The 20,750-nt window shown below is 36.4% G+C and overlaps 1 protein-coding gene across 3 annotated transcripts in view; it reads left to right on the top strand.

Moving 5' to 3' along the window:
- The window catches only part of GPD2 (glycerol-3-phosphate dehydrogenase 2), a 137,545-nt gene extending 119,381 nt beyond the window's left edge, over nucleotides 1-18,164 (top strand). For all 3 annotated transcript variants that reach the window (XM_028508637.2, XM_036023457.1, XM_036023458.1), the window contains exons 10-17: nucleotides 1,862-1,996; nucleotides 2,255-2,430; nucleotides 2,994-3,125; nucleotides 4,009-4,167; nucleotides 11,470-11,582; nucleotides 11,666-11,744; nucleotides 11,833-11,931; nucleotides 14,795-18,164. In XM_028508637.2, coding sequence (XP_028364438.1) covers nucleotides 1,862-1,996; nucleotides 2,255-2,430; nucleotides 2,994-3,125; nucleotides 4,009-4,167; nucleotides 11,470-11,582; nucleotides 11,666-11,744; nucleotides 11,833-11,931; nucleotides 14,795-14,920 — 1,019 coding nt within the window. In that variant the 3' untranslated portion in view covers nucleotides 14,921-18,164. The remainder of the gene's footprint in view (nucleotides 1-1,861; nucleotides 1,997-2,254; nucleotides 2,431-2,993; nucleotides 3,126-4,008; nucleotides 4,168-11,469; nucleotides 11,583-11,665; nucleotides 11,745-11,832; nucleotides 11,932-14,794) is intronic.
- Nucleotides 18,165-20,750: the final 2,586 nt, after the last annotated feature.

Genomic DNA, 20,750 nt, shown 5'->3' with positions numbered 1-20,750 from the left:
TCTTGTCAACATTTGTTGTTTTCTGAGTTTTTTTTTTGTTACTTAATTTTTTATAGTAGCCATCCTAATGGGCATGACATTGTATATCTTTATGATTTTCATTTCTATTTTCCTAATGATTAGTGATATTGAGCATATTTTTATGGGATAATTGGCCATTTGCACATCTTCTTTGGAGAAATATTTTTTCAGATCCTTTGCCTATTTTTCAGTTAAGTTGTTTGTTTTTTTAGTTAGAGTTTTAGAAGTCTTTATATATCCTAGATATTAACCCCTTCCAGTTATATGATTTGCAGATATTTTCTCCCATTACATGACTTGCTTTTTCGAAGAATTCTGTTGGTAATGTCCTTTGATGTACAAACAATTTAAATTTTGATAAAGTCCATTTTATCTATTTTTTCTTGTGCAGCCTGTGCCTTTGGTGTCATAGGCAATAAATCACTGCCAAATGCAATGTCATGAAGCTTCTCTTTATATTTTCTTCTAAATGTTTTATGGTTTTTAGCTCTAATGTATAGGTTTTTGATCATTTTGAGTTAATTTTTACATATGGTGGAAAGTAAGATTCCAACTTAATTTTTTTTTGCATGTGGATATCCAGTTTTCCCATTTTCTCTTTATTTTTGTCACTGTGGGTCATGGCAAGGAGTAAGATGGAGAATGACCCCAAGTCATGCATGGTGTAAATAAAATTGCATTTCTCTATTATCCAGGCATGGATTAACTAGTTTATGAAAGTAAGTGTAATAGGACCAGGTAAGCAGTTATCTCCCCAAAGTTGGCAGCTGTGGGACCTGGTGCACATGGTCCTGTCCTTGATTGGGAGAGTGGAGAGGAAAAAAACTAAGCCAGTTCCTCAGTTCCTGAAGCTGATCTGCATAAAGAAAAGTTGATTCTGAAAGCTCTGCCTTTAGGTCTCACCCTTGCCCCTGATGGTGTACCAGAACCACAACTGGTCTACCCTTCTTAGCCATTTTTGGTCAGTAATGAGTACTCTATTTAACTTCTGTCTAATTTTGTTGGCATTTAGGGGCAATTTTGTTTTGGCAGAGATAGTAAGAAAAATTTTATAACATCTTAAATTTTCAAAGAGTTTCCATAAACTGTAATATAAGTATTGTGGTACCTATATTGGGAGGAGACCATACACCTGTTTTTTGTGGCAGTTATGAAGGTAATGGGATGAAAAAAGAAAAAAAAAGAGGATGGAAATTGTCAACAGTTGAGAAACAGTACAATTCAATGGATAAGAATGTGCTGCTCTGTCATTTAGAAGGTGTTTGCTTTGGGCAAGTAGGTTAAGCTTTTTCAGTCTCTTTTCTCATCTGTATAGTGAGAATAATAACAACCAGCACTGTGGGGCTGTGTGAAGTTAAATGAGATGAAATGTGATATGCCACGTACTTTGACAGGCGAGGTCTGCTGAAAATGCTCTATTAAGGATCTTTGCTTTCCCTGAGAAGAGGTAGCAAGATGTATTGTAGGAGAAAATACCAAAAGTCATAAGTCTGTTGGTTTGTTTTTATTTTGTTTCTCCCTGTTTTTTGTTGTTCTTTTTAACTACTTCAAATTGTCCCAGCTCAGGGTTGCTAGCATTTGTTTTTGTTTCCTCTTTGGTACCAATGTAAATGATTTTCAAGTTTGTTTGCCTCTTTTTTTAATGGAGATTATCTTTGTAACAAAATAATTGATTTTTTTTGGTACTTACCTACTCAGTTCTTATATTTAAGGTCTTTCCCTTTTAAAGTGCATATTTATGTGTTGCTTTTGCTATGCTTTTTCCTGCTTTTTAACTATTTGATAGTTCTACTGAGATGTCTGAGTAATCTTCTTAACCTTTGTCATTGATCCTTCCCAGTGAGAAGAGGGGATGTCCTGGCAGCGTGGAGTGGTATTCGTCCCCTTGTGACAGATCCTAAGTCTGCAGATACTCAGTCCATCTCCCGAAATCATGTTGTGGATATCAGTGAGAGCGGCCTCATCACCATAGCAGGTATAGGGCATTACCTTGTTGTTTGGGTATGCTTTAGGTAGGACCTTGACTTTGGTGTCACGCTGGAATCTCTTTTAATTCTAATCAACAGGGAATTAATTAATTTTTGTTTTGGATTCTGAGTAAAGTCTAACACATTGCTTGGTCATATTTGTAATAAACAACAGGTAGATTTTTTATTTCATAAATTGATAACTGGTTAATTATAAAAAAATAAGGGGTAGTAACCCAGTGAGTTATTTATCAACTTATTTGTAGGTGGAAAGTGGACAACCTATCGGTCTATGGCAGAAGATACCATCGATGCTGCTATCAAGGAGCATAACTTGAAAGCAGGACCAAGTAGAACAGTTGGGCTTTTTCTCCAAGGGGGCAAAGATTGGAGCCCCACACTCTACATTAGGCTTGTCCAAGATTATGGCCTTGAAAGTGAGGTGAGTTTGATTGCCATACTGTCTTACTTCTTACCTAATCTCACTATTGCCAGTAATGGAATCAGCAGCTGTGTGGCCTCCCTGATTTAGAATTTCCTTTTGCTGGGATCATTTCTGTCTGTGTACTGTGGAAGTGAACTAATGGAGAAAAAGAGAAAGGGCTTATTTGCTTTAGTGGCCTAAAACACAATGCCCATTTTAATTTCTGTTTTAAAATCTGGGGTTTGTTTGCTTTGTGCCTGGTGGACGGGGCATCCCAAATTCTCTTTACTGTGAACATGAGGAAGGCTGTTCTTGAGAAGTGATGTTGGGAGCAGAATGGTGCTGAAGCTTCATCAGTCACTGATACAGTGATGCATGTGTAGCAGAGTTAGTGCTGGCCTAAGCATTTGGGACCCAAGTGGTTTCCTCCCACAAAATCAAAATCTAATACTCTCCTAGAACTATTAGTTACAGACTATAAAAAGCTGACAAGATAAGTGCATGCTTTTTTTTTTTTTTGCTTTGTACCTAGAAGTTATTGATATTCAGAGTACTGACCTAATGCAGTTTTGTTTTTCTAGGTGGCGCAGCATCTTGCCACCACCTATGGTGACAAGGCTTTTGAGGTGGCCAAAATGGCAAGTGTGACTGGAAAAAGGTGGCCCATTGTTGGAGTGCGTCTTGTGTCAGAATTTCCATACATTGAAGCAGAGGTATGTGAGCGGCTGTGTGGTTATTTTCTGTCTGCATGAGATACCATTCATCTGGTTTTTTAATCTTTAAAATTAAAATATAGCTAAGTTTTAATACACATGTCAGCTAAAACCTGAAATAAATTGTTTAGCCCATATTTTTTCCTTTATAAATTTTTGTTTTGTCTCTAACTTGATATTGGTAATGGTAACAATAATAATAGGAAATAATGGATTTCTTTCTCTTCCATGGAGCTATCCCACGTCTTGTTAACTCACAGTTGGTTTGCCCTTTTGTGAACTTACAACTCTTGTACCACACATGTGCTATCTTGTGACACTTAACTTTTCAAAGATTTAAGCTTTGTTTCTCATCAAGATTTCACATTTTAGAAACCAGGGACCATGCTTTATATTTACTTAAAATTCACTTCACGTTAAAACCTGGTATCCAGTAAACATTTGCTTATTGACTGAAGGCAGAGCCTCTGTCATTTGATTACCCTGGGACTGAAATCTTTGGACACCCTAAACAGATGAGACCGTAACTTTTTAATACTTGTTCTTTGCCTGCTGAGCTATGTAAATGAACATCCATATTATGTATAACAAAGAGGTATGTGATTACTGTGGATGGTAAATAAGAAGTGAGGCAATTTGCATGAGCGTGCCAGGTTCTAGTCAGAAGGAAGGCATTAACCCTTGTCCAATTTGTCCCAGTTCCCAAACCTCCTTTGGCAGGCAAATGGGGCACTGGTATGATGACACTATTTGTCTCATGCCTGCCACAGACCAGAGTTTATAAAGAAAAATGTCCCTTCCTCAGCACAATTTCTTTGCAGTAAAACTTTATTTCCTCTTAAAAAATACCTAAAGTAATAATTTTACTTTAATTCAAACTCAGGTGAAATATGGGATTAAGGAGTATGCCTGCACTGCAGTGGATATGATTTCACGCCGCACTCGCCTGGCCTTTCTGAATGTCCAGGCAGCAGAGGAAGCCCTACCTAGAATTGTTGAACTGATGGGCAGAGAACTGAATTGGGATGATTATAAAAAACAGGTATTATATAGAAGTCTTTGAAATCATAGTAACCATTATAAACATGTAATGTCTCCATCTGTTAGTAGAGGCTAGCATAGTTTCTGTGGTGACTTTAGATTTCTTGCCAATTTCTGTGTGTGTGTGTGTGTGTGTGTGTGTGTGTGTTTCATACTGCCAGGTCTTAGGAAACTGGAAAGATATTCTTGTACCAAAAATTTGTTGGTTGCTTCTGGAAAATCTCTTATAGGAAAATGTTCTCAAATTTATGGTCATAGTTCCTGAAAAAGATAATGATTGTGGGTAGACCTTTTTCTGGTATTCATTGAAAACACTCATAGAATATAATCTACAGTGAAATTCACTCTCCTGAATATTTTCCTTTGGTAGGAAAGCAGTTGGCTTTGGTTTTACTGCTTGACCACCAAATGCATGTTGATTTGTGCCATTATATTTATATTTATATTTATATCCAAATTAAAAAAAGAAAGCCAGTGATGCCCACATACACAGCCCTGGGCTTATTGTAATAAACAGAAGATCTTCATGTTTTTTTTTTAAACCAAACTATTATAATATGCAGAGTCATTTTTATGTATTCATTCAAAAAATACTTTCTGTGCTCACTGGTTCAATTCTTTCCTGCCTAGTCTTTCTTGAACCCATTCCATGTAGGCACTTTTGCTGCCACTTGTAGTAGCTCTGGTTATACTTACCAGTAACCTCCATGTGGCTCAATACACTTGTCAACTCTCCATCTTCCTTCTACTCAACTAGCAGCATTGTCATGCTTGATTCCTCCCCCCTCCTTGAGCTATTTTCTGGAACACCACCTGTCTTAGTCTACTCAGGCTGCTATCACAGAATAGTACAGACTGGGTGTCTTGGACAACAGGCATTCATTTCTCTCAAATCTGGAAGCTAGAAATCTGAGGTCGGGTCCAATCAGGGGTCTGCTGGTTGGATTCCCGTACAGACCCTCTTCCTGACTTTCAGATACCTGCGTTCTTGCTACATCCTCACATGGAGGAGAGAGAGAGAGAGGGCGAGGGGGACCCTACCTGTAAGACTCATTTAAACCTAGTTATTTCCCAAAAACTCTGTCTCTGAATACCATTACATTGGGGGTTAAGGCTCAGCATACAAATTGTGGGGGGGCACAATTTAGTCCACAGCACTATCTCTCTTGGATCTCCCCTCCTACCTTTCCCAAACTACTATTGCTCACCATGTCTCACCATGCCATAAGTAGCTATTTCATATTTGATTGATTAGGGCTAAATCGTTGTATCATAACCTGATCTACATCCATTAGCAAACCTTATCATATTTACCTTGAAATCATGGCTTGAATTCAGCCCTTTCTTAACACATTTAACTGCTCTCACCCTGATTTAGAATCTCTTAGATGGATTATTGTAATAGCTTCCTTCCTCTACACCAGAGTCCCTGCTCCAACAGCTTCAGTGATCCTATTAAAACCTAAGCCAGATCGTTGTATATGTCATTCTGACATCCAGAGGAACATCTGAACCAGACCTGTAAGTCTGAGTAGTATTTAAGCCATCAGACTGGATAAGATCCAGGGAGTTCATGTGGTTAGTAGCAGCAAACAGTCCAAAGTCTGAGCCCTGGGCACTCCAGAGCTTAGAAGAATCCATGAGACAGGGAAAGTTCTAGCTAGTGGAGTTGAGAAGGTGTGAGAAGGGTCAAGAGAGAGTTGGGACCAGAAGAGGAAAGAGAAGGTATTTCAAGAAGAGGAAAGTAATCTGCTATATCAAATGTTGCCCATAGGATTAGTAAAATGAGGGCTGTTAATTAACAATTCCTTTGCTAAAAAACAGCTGCCATTTATTCATTCACAGTAAATCCAGAGTCATCACAATGTTTATGTGCGTTGTCATTATGATCTGGCCACCACCTTTCTGACCCCTGGTCTTTCTTCCCAATCATTCACTCCCCTCCAACCCACAGGTCAAGTTGCTTTTATTTCACTCACATCCTGCTGATGCCTCTGCTGGGAATCTTCTTCCCTAGATATACTCACAGCCTTCTCCCTCATTTCCTACTGGTCTCTACTCCAGAGAGACCATCCTTGATGGAGCTAAATACAAGAGCCCTTTCCTTCATCTGAATGACATTTTTTATACCTTTCTTACTTTATTTTTCTCTTTAGCATCTATTCCCATTTAATATACCATGTATTTAGTTATGTGTTGTCTGCGTATCCTCCAGGAAATAAGCTCCCCGGAGGAGAAGACATGATCTGTTTGTTTCTGTGCACTCAGTGCCTGGCACACATAGTGGGCCCTAGATAAATATGTATTGAATGAGTGAATGAACATTATTGAGCATCTATGTCAGGTATGTAAGGAAGGATTGGGCATGGGTTCTGACCTTAAATTGCTCTCATTCTGGCATAGATTCCCAAAGATGGTTACACGTTAGCGTCACCTGAGATGTGTAAGGGAAAGGGAAGATTTCAAGGGTTTTCCTTAGACTATCAGAGTCAGAGTCTTCAGGGGTGAAATGGTCCTACATTTGAGAAATTATAATTTTATTGCAATGAATGTAGTATGCTGTTGGTGGAATTCACCAGTTGAAAGAGCTGCTTAACCTTGACCATAACTCTGTCAGGCATAAACTTTTACCCCCATTTAGAGTTGAGGACATAGGCTTAGGGAGTAAATGGCCATCAGAGTTCATACAACTAGTAAGTTGTGCAACTGGAAGTGAAACCAGATTTTATGATCCTAGAATGCACACGCTCCCCACCCTGCCCTGTTAACCTAGAGTTTGGAAAATTGTGAGTTAAACAAGTGAAATCATTTTCTTTAATGTAGATAATTTGGTCCCTTAAAAATGTTTATGTGCGTTGTCCGTCTCCAAAAGGGAACTTACTCTGCATTAACTGGACTGTTTTTTTGCTCTTCCTGTTTTGAGTTTTGGTTTGATCAACTGAAGCTACATATAGAGGCAGTCATTTTTACCAGATAGAGGGACTGAGGATAATGTGTTCCTATAGAAATTATGGTTGGAATGATTTGAATATGCAGGAAGATATTTTGTGCCAGGAATTCAAGCTGTAGGAGGTAGAGAGGAGGAAGAAAATTCTGTAAACTGGTGTTCGGCCCTCCTGAGGAAACTAGATTTAACTTCAGTTCAAATTTTATGAGCAGATTTATATACTCAGGGATATTCTCCCATCCCCCTCAACGAAGTAACAGAAATAAAAGACCTAAAGTTATTACTTAGTATCTGAGACACTGGAGTGTTAATGAGGTCTGTGGACAGTCTGGAGAGAACAAAGGAGAAGGGGAAAAAAGAATTAAAGGTTAGAAAGCTGGACTTCTGAGAAAAGGTTAAAAGCATTGGGATTATTTAACCTGCAAAAGTGAAAGAGGAACAAGGTGATAAATAACTCTCTGTAGATGAATTGTGGTTGTTTTCACCAGTCAATACTCAATGAGTGACTTGTCTACTGAGCATTATACCAGATATTTTAGGGGAATAATAAATAGCTTATAGTTTCAAGGATCTTGAAATCTAATTGAGTAGTTATAACACATATATATCTCAGAAATGTATTTATGTTTTCCAAAATGTAGAGAAAGATTTAGAGAACTGTCATTCAAAATCAGCCAACTTGGAAGAACGAATTAGGGAGGAAGGTGTTGTCTAGGGGGCTGGGGATTGAGAGGGGAGTTGCTGGAGATAGTTAAAAGATGGGACACTGCCAAATTGTGTCCCCCAGGGTTTAAATAATATAAGTCAAAAGATGACTGCACATTCAAAAGAGTTTAGAATATTTTGAATTAAACAAAGGAAACCATTTTCTTTATGTAGATAATTTGGTACCTTCAAAATGCTTCTGGGCATTGTTGGTCTCCGAAAGGGAACTTACTGAGAGACAGACTCATCTCTCACTTTTTGGAAGGGCTGGGGGAGAGACTAGTATTGCCTAGAAAGTATTTTGGGAAGTATTTTGAGATCCTGCCATAGTATTTGGTAAGGAGATTTTATAGCTTTCAGGCAAAGCATACATTTCATTGAGAGACTTTAAAGAGAAGGCTGTTTAAAGAGATGGAGAGAGTATCGCAAAAAGAAATTCTTTCAAAAAAGAAAAGTGATTTCAGTGAGGAAAAAGCAAGTGAAGAAATGGAGTGACTGAAAAAAAAAGTTGATAAATAGCAAATTTAAAACAGATGGCAGACAAGTTCTCAACAATGAAAAAGTACCCAGGAATAACATAGATGTATATGAAAACTGTCAGGGATGGACTGAATGTTGGAAAAAATGCTAAGGGCACAAAAAATAACTTTTAAAAATGGAAAAGAATACAAGTGAGACCTTATCTAGATTATTGCTTGAAGAGTCTGGCACCATATTCTTGAATGCTGGAGAAAAGGGAGAACTTTTCAACTTAGAGTTTAATACCAAATTGTTTTTCTTTTTGGTCAAGGATAATGATTTTCAGTGTGAAAAGAGCAAAATAAATATTGGTAAGAGGAAATAGATGTTCAAATAGGAGGTTGCTCTAAGTGAGTTTGTATGCCAACCCAGAAAAATTATACCTCAGGGTGCTCAGAGAATTTGCAGATGGAATTTATTTAACCACTGTTGAGCTTTAAATATTGCGGCAGATAGGAACAGAGCCAGAAGACAGATGATGGGCAAATGCAGTACCAAATTCCAAAAAGGGAAAAGAGAAAATAGTTTATAACTTATAAACCAGTGGTCTTAACATCATTATTGGAAAGTTTCTAGATTGTGGCATTTTAAATTTGTCAGCGTTTCACAAGATGTGTAGTAGTGATCACTGAATGCTGGTAAGGAATTGCTTAGGAAAAATAATTTTGGATATCTCGTTTTCTTATAAAGATTAATAAGGTTGTTAGATCAGGGAAATTGTGATAGACATAATGTATTTGGATTTCTTAAAGCATTTTATGAAGGCCCATGTAATGTCTTTTTAAAATTGGTGGATTTGTAATTAATCAAATGATCACTGTTTGCCTCAGAAGTCTCTGGTAGCAAGCACGTCCTGAGGACTCTGCCCTTTGTTTGACTTAGTCTACCCTGCTTCAAGTGCTTATTACAGTGGTTGATGGCATGCGTCTGTGGTATACTAATAATAAGAAACTGGATGGAGAGTGAATGTTTGATGACAAATGGAAGTAAGGGGTAAAATTTCATTAGGTATAATTTAATAGAGATAAATGGCAAACATTGCAATAGGTAGAAAAACAACTTCACCCATTCCTGATAGATTTGACAAGGCTTAACAGTAGCACATGCGAAGATGAAATATGGTTTCTGTTATCTGTGAATGCATAGCAGTTAACAGTGGGTCATGGCTGCCCCCAAATGCAATTGCAATCTTAAGCTACATTAATAGAAATCATATCTCTAGATTGGTGAAGCTGAGAGTTATTCCTTCCTGGGTACCTGCAAGTCCCAAACAAATTGGAGGAGTTGCAAAGAGATGGGTTTAATCGCAACATCCCTTTTGAGCTACTTTCAGTGTCATTGAGTTACTCTTCTATTGTAAGAGTTCTTTCCATGGAGACCTCATTTTCCATTTTGGGAATGTTGTAAAGAAAATGTGGGGTTAGGGAGATACATGGCGTAAATTCTAGGAGAATATCCCTTCCAACTTTGAAATTCCATGATTCCTTGCTTGATAGAGTATGGATAAATTACATAAGTGATGAAGTGATATGAGTCAAAAAAGAGCTTGTTCTTGCAGGGAAGCATCAGTGATGCTATTTCTAGGGAAATGAATCTGGAGTCAGTTTGGTAGAACATAACCAGGTAAAACAGATACGATGGGAAAAGGTTTTTTATTAATGGTGGATTTTCTTCTATGAAGAGTAAACTGTCAGTGAAGAATGCCCTTTGTGACTTTACAAATATTATATATACCTTATGTGTTGTGTTTGTATATGTATGGTATATATCATGTAGTATATATTTATAGTATATAGTATGCATTTTATATGTATAAGCTGAGATAAGCTGACATATTTTAGCATTCTTAATTCTATGTATACTATAGTTATTTTGCTATTTTACTATAATATATATTTATGTTATTTATATATTTATATTAAACATGTAAATATTATATATTTCTCCTAAGACAAAGGAAAGAAGGGAGGTCATAATCTCAGAAAATTAGTTTGTCTTCTTAAGAAGAAGGAGCAAAGGCGTTTGTCACCTACATAAGACCCTTTGATGAGAAGTCTGGGGAATTTAGACTTGTATATTGGTGAGCTTTCTCTGAGTTACACTATATTAAAAACGACTTCAAAATCTTACTAGCTTACCATGGCAAGCACTTATTTTTCACTCATATTACCCAAGGGCTGCATGTTAGTTGTTGTGGCTCTTTTCCACATTCCAGGTTATCTTCAGGTCTCTCTGATTTATACTCTTCTCTTAGCGTTTATATACTAGTGTAGGTATAAGGGAGGAAAGAGATATTTATGAACAACATACAGTACAGTAGAGTCATTTGGAAAGTTCTTAGATGGGAGGCAAATATGATGAAAACTCTGAATGACACTGTCCTCAGCAATAGTATCTATCAGTTGTGGCTGGGACGTTGAAAACAGGAAGAGGAACTAGTCTGGATAGCTTGTTTGTTCTCATTATTCTGTGACTTCAACCCAGCTATTGGAATCCTAGTGACAGAATTTCAGAATAACTATGGTGACATCTGTCTTGATGTTCTGCACGCCACGTTTTAGTAGTTGTTCAAGTCCTAGATACCTTCTTTACATTTAATTGCTTTTTTGTCTCCAAACCCACAAGGATTTGGTCCTATAGATTTTGTTAGTCAATACTGTGGAAGAATATTCAGCAGTAAAAAGAAACGAAGTAGTGAAACATGCAACAACAGGAATGAATCTTAGAATCATTCATTACGCTGCAGAAGCAGTCAAGCACAAAAGACTACCTGCTATGTGAACCCTTTTGTGTGAAATTCAAAAGGCAAAACTCGGGTGACAAAACACCAGATCAGTGGTTGCCTGGGACTAGAGGCCAGGGGGAGAGATGAGCTGCAAACAAGCAAAGAAAGTGTTTTAGGATGATAGAATGTTTGATGTCTTGATCATGGTATAGTGTACGTCAAACTATATACCAAAAGTAGGTGGGGTTTACCGTTTATGAATAATACTTCATTAAAACTGGAAGAAATGAAAATGTGTGCTGGTCAGGTAGGTGAGGATGAGCTAGCTTCTTTTTAGAAAATCAAAAGAAAAAATCAATAATTTTTTCTATGAATCTTTCACCTTTGTGTGTGTGTCTGTGTTTTAGGAAGAACTTGAAACAGCCAGGAAGTTTCTGTATTATGAAATGGGCTATAAATCTCGATCAGAACAGTTGACAGATCGCTCTGAAATTAGCCTACTGCCCTCAGACATCGACAGGTACTTCCATTAAGTTTCTCTGTTTGTCTTTTTTTCTTCACCTACATAAGTATATTTTTCTATTATTCAATGTTGTATTCCAGGTACAAGAAGCGATTTCACAAGTTTGATGCAGACCAAAAGGGCTTTATTACCATCGTTGATGTTCAGCGTGTGTTAGAGGTACTTTCTTTTAATTTTTGAAAAGTTGGTAATATTAAAAGGATTTGCATGATTTTTAGTTAAACCATGTTATTTTTGTGCTTTTTAGAGTATCAATGTCCAAATGGATGAAAATACACTACATGAGATTCTGAATGAAGTAGATTTAAACAAAAATGGACAAGTTGAACTCAATGAATTTTTGCAGGTGAGTTGTACTGAAAGGAAACAAATGTATTTGCTTTTTGTCTTTTGGTTGTCAGTGTGTGTTCAACAATAGAGTTTTAAGTCCTTCGTTCTGAAGAAAAAAGAGAGCTTGCAGCGAGCAAAGGTTGATATGTGTGCCCTCAAGGATAAGGCTCTCCATGTGGTGCATTTTCTTTTCCTGTCTTCTTGTAAGACACGTTCTGTCGTGTTGGGCCATTTAGATTAAGTTCAAGTTAATTATGGCTTAAAGGGGTGAATAAGAAGTACTTTTTTAAGAAGTATGCCATGGAGTACCACTGCTGGACCACACCTGCTTCAAGAAGGGACACATTTCTAATGTGGAAAATAAGTGTTTAAAGGAAAAAGTTTTAAAAATCATAGTTCCATTCATTTGAGAATCATATTTACTTGAGAACCTGAAATGTAATTACTATATTTTTACATTATAAAGAACGTGAAAAACAAAAGAAAGGAAATATGCTTTCTGGGGTCAAGACCATGTAATCCAAGCATTTCTATTTTCACTTACTCAAGCCTCAATTGTTTAATTGTAACCATGAAGGAAACACATTTTGTTACTTTAACTTCAAAGTGGATGCTGCAGGTCATTCCTTAGAGGAGACAAATGCAGTGACCCTGTGCATCATTCGTGGCTGTCCATCTGTAGGACTCAGATCACAGGAAGAATGATTGGCTTCCGAGCAGCCAGGGTTTTTCTGTTGTGCTTCTTGGGCAGGTATTTCAAATGAATGCCAAGTCTTGCTTGCCATGGCAATGATGAATGCTGAACATGAAATAAATTAATGCTGGGGATTTTGGTCAATGTCAGCCCTTTCTTCACTGTGTCAAGTTAAACAAACAAGATCAAGGCAAAGGAAATGGTAATTGTCTCTCTGGAGATGAGCTGCAGATAAGAGCATTGTTGAATCTAAATGCAGAAAATTTTCACAGGTTGTGTCCAGCATTACAAAAAAGAGTGTTTAGTTCTTTAGCTTACTGTTTAACCAAGTGCACATTTTAAATTAAGTTTAAAATTTATGCTTGACAGCTAGAACCATTTAATACATTTTTGGCTAGTTTTTTTTTTTGAGAATATTTTATTATTTGTGCCAGGATTTTAGAAAACTTTAAAGAAATAGTTTATGTTTCATTTCATGTGTATTATACATAAACAGCAGCATTTAGGGTTGGAAGACCTAGGATTTTAGAAACAGTAAGAATCTAATTTTGTGGATGTCCTATGTGGTTTGGGTTTTAAGTAATTTTCTTGAATACAATAGAGTGAAACATACAGAAAATAATTTAAACCACCTGCAGGTTTTCTTGTACAGTTTTTAATAATTGAGTATTTCTTATTTTTTGTCCAGTTCTTAATGAAAGAGACCATTCTTGCCTCTACTAAGTACAAATATACAGTGTAATTTTCAACTTAAAAAATGCTGACCGTATTTCTCATGAAATATATTCACACCCAAATGTTATTTTCTTTCTTGTACTATGGTTAAATAGACTCTGAATTTTTAAAGGTTGGTACATCATGTAATGTGTATGGATAAAGAAAAAACTCCAGCTTTATCAGTTTTGTTAGCTCTGATAAACTTTGAAGGTTTTCATGGGATCTGAGAAATAAACAATAAACAATAAATTGTTCTGTCTTTAGATGTCAGCATTGTTTATGTTACATAAGCCATCATATGTAAAGTATGTTTTCAGGGTTTTTATTAAGCGTAATATTTTTTCCTTAAGATTAGGAGCCCATTTTTACCTCATTAAACAGCATTTTTAGTGTAGATTTGGATTCTCAGTAATCCTCATGGAAGGTTCACTGTAGGTATTACATGGTTATATGGCTTTAGTTTTAGGTTTGTGCTCTGATGCCACTTCTGCATGTAGGAGTCAATCTCTAGTAAGCAGTAGCTTGTGAAACAGCTTTTAATAAGGTCATGAAATTCTGATCCAGCATCTTGGCAGATGCCTCTGACTCCTCCTATTCAGAGCCATTTAAAGGAATGTATCTCTGTGAGCTAAAAACTAGCCCTAGAAAATATTTTTGAGTGTATGTGTGTATGTGTGTGTGTATTTTTTTTTCCTGGTGAATGGCTAAATCAGTTCTTTTTAAAATGAATAATTCAAAAGACTGGGGAGTGATACCAAGAAAAGCAAATAGTTAAAAACATAAACTTGAAAAGGAAAAAAAAACCCAAGCTCATAATTGCAGAGTGCCTTCCAGATTAGAGGCCTTTGCCCGCTGACTGCATGTAATTTCAAGACTAATTCTGATTTTATCCATTGGATAAAAATGAATTAGCTAAAATCTGGGCTGTGGAGTGCTTTTAATTCTTAAGGTAGATCTCTAGGTCCATTTTCAAGGACTTAAATGTAAATTACTTTATCAAGTCTTTAAGGAATTTGGATTTAGAGGACTTGAAGTTGTCAAGTACAGTAACAGTAAAAAAAAGAGTAGTTAAATATAGATCATGGTTTGTCTTTGTTCAATCCCTGAGATTCTTTTTAAAGATTTTTAAATGGAACTTAAGATCCAATATTTGATTTGTTCAAAAAAATATGTGTCCTAAGCGTATTAAGGGGCAAAAAACTAATACATTTGATTTGCATTTAAAGGCAGACTGACTTTGCTAGGTAAGTGTAGTGTGTAGTTTTTACAGTAGTGGTGAACTACCTACCCCTACCCCCCATTTTTGAAACACTAAAAAATTGTATGCTTATTTGAGCTGTAGGACCTGCTGTGGCTTTTGGTGGAACACTTAATGACCTCTGCCTGTGGAAAGATAACCATTAAAATTCCACGAAAAAGGTAGTATGCCAGCCTGCCTTCTGAGTCTGTCATATGTTTTCTCTTTAAGCTGATGAGTGCTATTCAGAAAGGCAGAGTGTCTGGAAGCCGGCTGGCGATACTAATGAAAACAGCAGAAGAGAACCTGGACCGACGAGTTCCCATTCCGGTGGACCGAAGTTGTGGAGGATTGTGAGTGTGAGCAAGTAAATCCTCAGCCAACAAACATAAGAACAACAAATCGTCATGTAACAACAGTTACAAAATACAGCACTCCAAAATAGTGGATATGGATAGCTGCTGTTTTTTTTAACACTGGGAAACATTCCAAAGCTTTAGGATGTTGATGTATACCCCTTTATTTGTATTTGCCATTCACTCTAGCTTCTAAAAAGTGTATTTTATCTTTTTTCTCATTTTTGATGCGCACTGACTTAATATTTTGTATCCATTTTTTGACCTGTTAGACTTGACACACTCCCTTTTTGTGTATTCGTTTATTTATTCTAATTGAATTCTAGAGGCAGAATACTTTGGCTGAAATTAAAAAAAAATGCTGGAAAAATTTTGTGACGTACATAAAGCTCTGGATATTAAGCTTATAAATATTATTTGTCCTGAAAGAAATTGAGTTGGGAGTGAATTATTAAAATAATAGTTTCTGGAAACCTACCTCTGAGCCCCTTCCTTCTTCCTTCAGCTTGTCTGCCTCCCCCATCCAAACAGTTGCACAATTTCATATCCAGAGCATGACTGGCAAAACTAGGGAGGGACAGAGAAATTTTGATCTGCTTACAGGAACAAATCTGAAGGAGAAAGTCTGAAAGCTTCCAGAATCGCAGGTATAAGATAAGGATAGCATTGACATTTGCTGGGAGTTACAGTGATAGTTTCATCTCTGCAGTTCGTTTTTTCCCTCAGTCACTGCTGGTTTTTCTTTGACTATTATTGTTGCCATGAAGATCTTTGCTTTTGTTTTTTACTTTAAAACCAGCATTTCAGTGATAAATTGTATGTAATGGGTTGAGACTGAATTTCTCAAATCTTTACAGTAATAGCAAATTTAAGAATTAAAAACCTATGTTTATATATCTACATGTCACAGCACAATTTTTAATCCTAAATCTCATGGCATGTGATATTGTCAAACATGACCTGTTTTGCTCAGTTTATTGCATCTGTTTGGATGGAGTATTTGTAAACAGATACTAACGAGGAGAGAAATAGCCCTTAGGTGACTTTATTTACAATTATTTGTAAAAAAGCACTACACTCAACATCTTTTTGGTTACTGTAAAGCCCCTCTCATTCTTTACTCAGTGGAAAAGTTCTCAGTCAACAAAAAAGAAAAAATAAAAACAAACACAACACGCACATTTTCCCCCAACACACACAGACACAATACAAACAAAAATCAATCTGTATTGCATTTAACACATAATGTGTTCAACTTAAAGGGTCATTTTGGTATGCTTTGGCAATATTTTGGTGGCATTTTAACCAATCATTGTGCCTCCTCTTGTGAACTACCTACTTTGTGTCTCAAGATCAGGTTGCGTAGGTAATAGGAAATCTAACCCTGTATCTAATGACAGGTTTTCATTGTGCGGACATAGAGCTTTAGTTTTTTTAAAAAGGTACATAAAACACTTTTGTGCCATTATTTCTGTTTATGTCAATGTCGTAGAATATCTTTATGCCTCATTTTAGTGGGGTATGAGTCTGTATGTCATAATATAAACACTGGAAATTCATTCTCTTAAGTACACACCCCCGCCTCCAAAATGCAGGTAAGATAGCATCTTGACTCCTTTTGATTTTAAAGAGGATGTTTTAGATTTGCTTCTTTGAAAGGAAAATCTAAAATACAGCAAGTAATGCTCCCAGGTACCACTGTGAAGTTTTGCGTTCAGGGTGAGAACTTTTTACACTGGCTTCTATTTTATTTTTTTAATAGTGGAAGCATGCGGCTTTGTAGTTTAGTGTTTTTTTTTTATCCAGACAATAAATTTCATTGTTTAGAATCCAGTGACACTTAATGAGTAGAAGAGCTGCCCTTTAAAACATTACAGATGATGTACCACAGTATTGTACATTTGTTCTCTCTCTCTCTCTTTCCCCTCTCTCTTTTTCTAGTTAGAGCATGATGAGGATGACTTGTATCCTCCCCGAATCCATTACAGTAGGGATCTGGCTTAAAACCTGACTGGCCGGGGCAGAGCTGCATTTGTATCACAGGCCTTGTTTATTATGCACGCTTTGCTATGAGTGAAGTTCCTTTAAGGACAAAGAAGAGCACACTTTTCTTCGTTTGAGCATATTTGCTTTTGCTTAAAATCTGCTAATTCTAAAACATACGCTCCTTCATCAATCCTAGAGACTCGTCTTGGAAATGAGCTGGTTCCAAGTCTTTACTGTGAATAAAGCACCCCTACATTTTTGTGTTAGTTCTTAATTAACCTGTACAGGTTTTTTTAAAATGTGACTTCAGAAAAGGAGAAAAGAAATAGGGGGATAAGCCCCTTAAAAACCTACCCCAAGTGCAAAAGAATTTTTTTTCCTTTTCACATAATTAGGATGTAAGTAATTCTGTTGGGGTGGGGATAGGGTGTGGGGTGTACGGAGGTTGTCTTTTATCATGAAGTGATTCTTTCAAGAGCCTTTAAGGGGATTCAGGTGAAGGAACCCCCATCTATGGTGGAGAGCTGATGCTCCTTTAAATAGGCATCCCTACCTCAGTCATAACAGTAGTGATAATGCTGGATTATTTGTTAAGCCAAGGTTGCCTGCCTCATATCCATCATGCTGTTTGCAATATATTCTTGCTTTCAGTCAATTTATACTGACTGAAACTTTAGGGTCTCTACTATTAAATGCATGCTCCCCATTTTGCTTTAGTTTCTAGCTTCTTTTTGTCTGTTTCAAATTATGTAGCTTACTTTTTTCTACAATGAAAATTTCATTCTGACTTTTACTAAATATACTGTAAGAATGATCATTAATCTTATTTCCTTTTTAATGTATTTGTAAAGATTTTTGGCATATGAATATAGTAATATTGACATCAATAATGCTGTAACTCGAACTGTTTTGCATTATGTTACCCCTTTTTAGGGAGTAAAAAAGCCCTACTGTGTTTTTAAAGAATATCAAGTATAAGCCCAGTACTGAGGTGGAGATACACAGCGCATGTTTTCATATGTGGCACTTTTATGTATCGTGTTGGGTTATTGTTCTAGATTGGACTGTTAAATACTATGTTTGAGGCTGGGTTGTCATTTTTATAACTGTCTTGGTGTTTTATCGCCATTATTTATTACTTTTGATATACGGAATGAGCTGCATGCATTTATAGAGCAATAAGAGGATGTATTTAATGTGCCTTGTTTTTAACTGAATAAGAACTGAAAGCATGAATCAATAAAAGTGATTAAAACGGTCCATTTGCTGGCATTTTGATGTTACTTGCAGTCAGAGAAATAACTTTGATTACTGTTGAAGTTTTTAAAAAAGTTTGAAAATATTTTCACAAACTGTTTTTAATAGCACTTACACATTAATTCTTGTAGATTGAAATTTTATAATTTGATCTCAAAAGTAAATCACTGCCAAGAGAGATGTAATTTTATGAAACTGCCAGGATTATTTGTATTAATTTGTTGCTGCAGCCTTTAGGGCATGACTTCTGTATTTGTGCAATCCTATTCTAAAATTATATTCATCCTATTATAACTTGGCTGAATTCTTTTTTTCCCCCTCCCCCCCCCTTTTTTTTTTTGTCTCCTAGAGCCTTTCAGCCTGAGGGTTCCCAGGCACACTGATGAATTTTATCATAACTAAAATCAATAGAAATGAATGGGAAAGATTACATAATCCATTTTGATCATCTTACATGTCAAGTTAGTGCAGGGTTGCCAAGTGTTGATAAATGCTCTGACAGAAAAAATGCTATATATTTTCATTGTCAGTAAATCAGTAAAGCTGTTATCAGTTTTAACATAAATTTTACAATGTCCATGTTATTTTATAGGTTTTAATTTACACATGTATATGAAACATACTCTCCATTTGTTGTTTAGATGCACTGCCCCTGGTTTTGCATGCTCAAAGGCATGTGTGAGCTTCTGAAGTTTCTTTGAAATTGAATAGAATACCCAAAGCCACAGCTCCCATACAGACTTGTTAACAATGAAATGCTTGTTCAGGGGCTGGAAAAAAATATAGCAGCTCAAAACGTTCATTGACCTAGCTTATCAAATTGTATAGCCCTTTAAAATTTGTCAACAAAAAATTGTCAAAATAGATTGTTCTCAGTTTTTAAAATGTATACGATTTATGATAATCTATGGGAAATAGATACTAACATCAATATTTGCAGTCTTCGTCAACAGCACATTATCACTGTTGTCAGATTTCACTTGATGACATTTGACTTGCGAAGGAAGGACCAACAGAAGTTTTAAATTGATATGGTGCCTTCATAATGAGGGGATTTCTGTATAGGAGATGGAGTTGATGAGCCTTTTGTAGCTGTACTTTGTATTTTAGGTTTCTAATTAGCTACCCAACTTGTGAAATACGTGCATATAACATGATATACGTGAGCCATGATGACACCGGGATAGTCCTGCAAATCCTGTGCAAAGACTGTTGTGGGCCCTTTGCAAAAAGCAATGATTACCTTTGCATTTTATTAAATACCTGATCCAGGGTAGTAAGATTTATTTGATTAAGCAAAACTGCATTAGCAAAATTATCAAGGCCATCTTTGTTCTCATTTGGCATCGAATTGCATTGCTTAGCAAACCCTACCATCCTTTCCCCATTAGTTAACTGCCTTCACACTGGAGTTGCTTGAAACCATGGAAGCTGAGGTATGTATCTTAGTTGTAGATGTTTCAGTGGAAGAGAGAGGAGGATTGTGTCTCACAGTGCCCACTTTGGCTATCAGAGCATGGCGCATGTCACAACTGGTTCCACTAGCTTCTGAGCCATTCACGCCCACTCCGTGTCTTGAGCAGAGTATCTGCTCTCATTTTCCAAGTTCAGTGACTCTCTAATTTAGAGTCCAGGTTCACTTCTTCAGTGGCTGCCGCTAGCTGTCCTTCAGTGCAGTGTCTCAAGGTGTTGGGAGGTGTAACAAAATGGTTTTCATGGCCCTGATACCTGTGAAGGAATAGCTTTGGTTAAGGAGAATCTTGAATTGGGAGTTGTGTTTTCAGTCACTGGATTTCTTTATTTGATTTAACCTTATATACTATAAAAAGGAGCCAAACTTTTGCACAATTTTAAAATATCAGTTTAGGCGGGTTTTTTACCTGATTCTGCTTTAAAATCTACCTTCTTGTGTCTGTCTAAGCAGTCTAAATGTAATGAGCTCAGATCAACGTATCACTTTTCTTTAACCTGACCCTAATGCCCTCTTTTAAGCAAGCAGTTCCCTCTCACAACCTCCTTGCTTCAAAGGTCTTAGAGTAAATAGCCGCTGCTTCTCCCTTTTAATTTGTTGCTTGTTAATTTTTCTCTCCTTTACTTAAAATCAATTTTTTTTGTTTTTCATCCCCGTCATTAATTGATTTAAAATTCATTTTTATGCATACGGAGTTTTTCCTATCCAAGTTAAGAAGCTGTAAATCTTAGATCCATTGAAATGACAGTGAGAAATATTTCATTTTATCCCATGAATCATTTGCCATCCTTATTGCAGAAAAATGGCAAAATTATGGTGCACCATGTTTTCATAAATTACTTTTCCTCCTGCCCCCCATTCCATTCCACTGCATTCCACTACTTGTTTGGGAAGAATGTGAGTCAGAATCCAGACACTCATGGTAAACAGTTCTGATTTTACTGCAGGCTAATCAAAATTTCATAACAACACAAATTAACTCCTCCAGTACTGTGAAGAATTTACTTCATGTACAAAATAGATCATCTATTTTATAACTCAAAAACAGCTTATAGTAAAGTACATTCTGTGATTTGCTAGTATAACAAAATGGGAAGAGTGCAGAGTTCCTTAAATA

The sequence above is a fragment of the Phyllostomus discolor genome, chromosome 4 (assembly GCF_004126475.2).
Source record: "Phyllostomus discolor isolate MPI-MPIP mPhyDis1 chromosome 4, mPhyDis1.pri.v3, whole genome shotgun sequence".
Taxonomy (NCBI): domain Eukaryota; kingdom Metazoa; phylum Chordata; class Mammalia; order Chiroptera; family Phyllostomidae; genus Phyllostomus; species Phyllostomus discolor.
The sequence above is the reverse complement of the archived record's forward strand: the minus strand, read 5'-3'. Positions and strand labels throughout refer to the sequence as shown.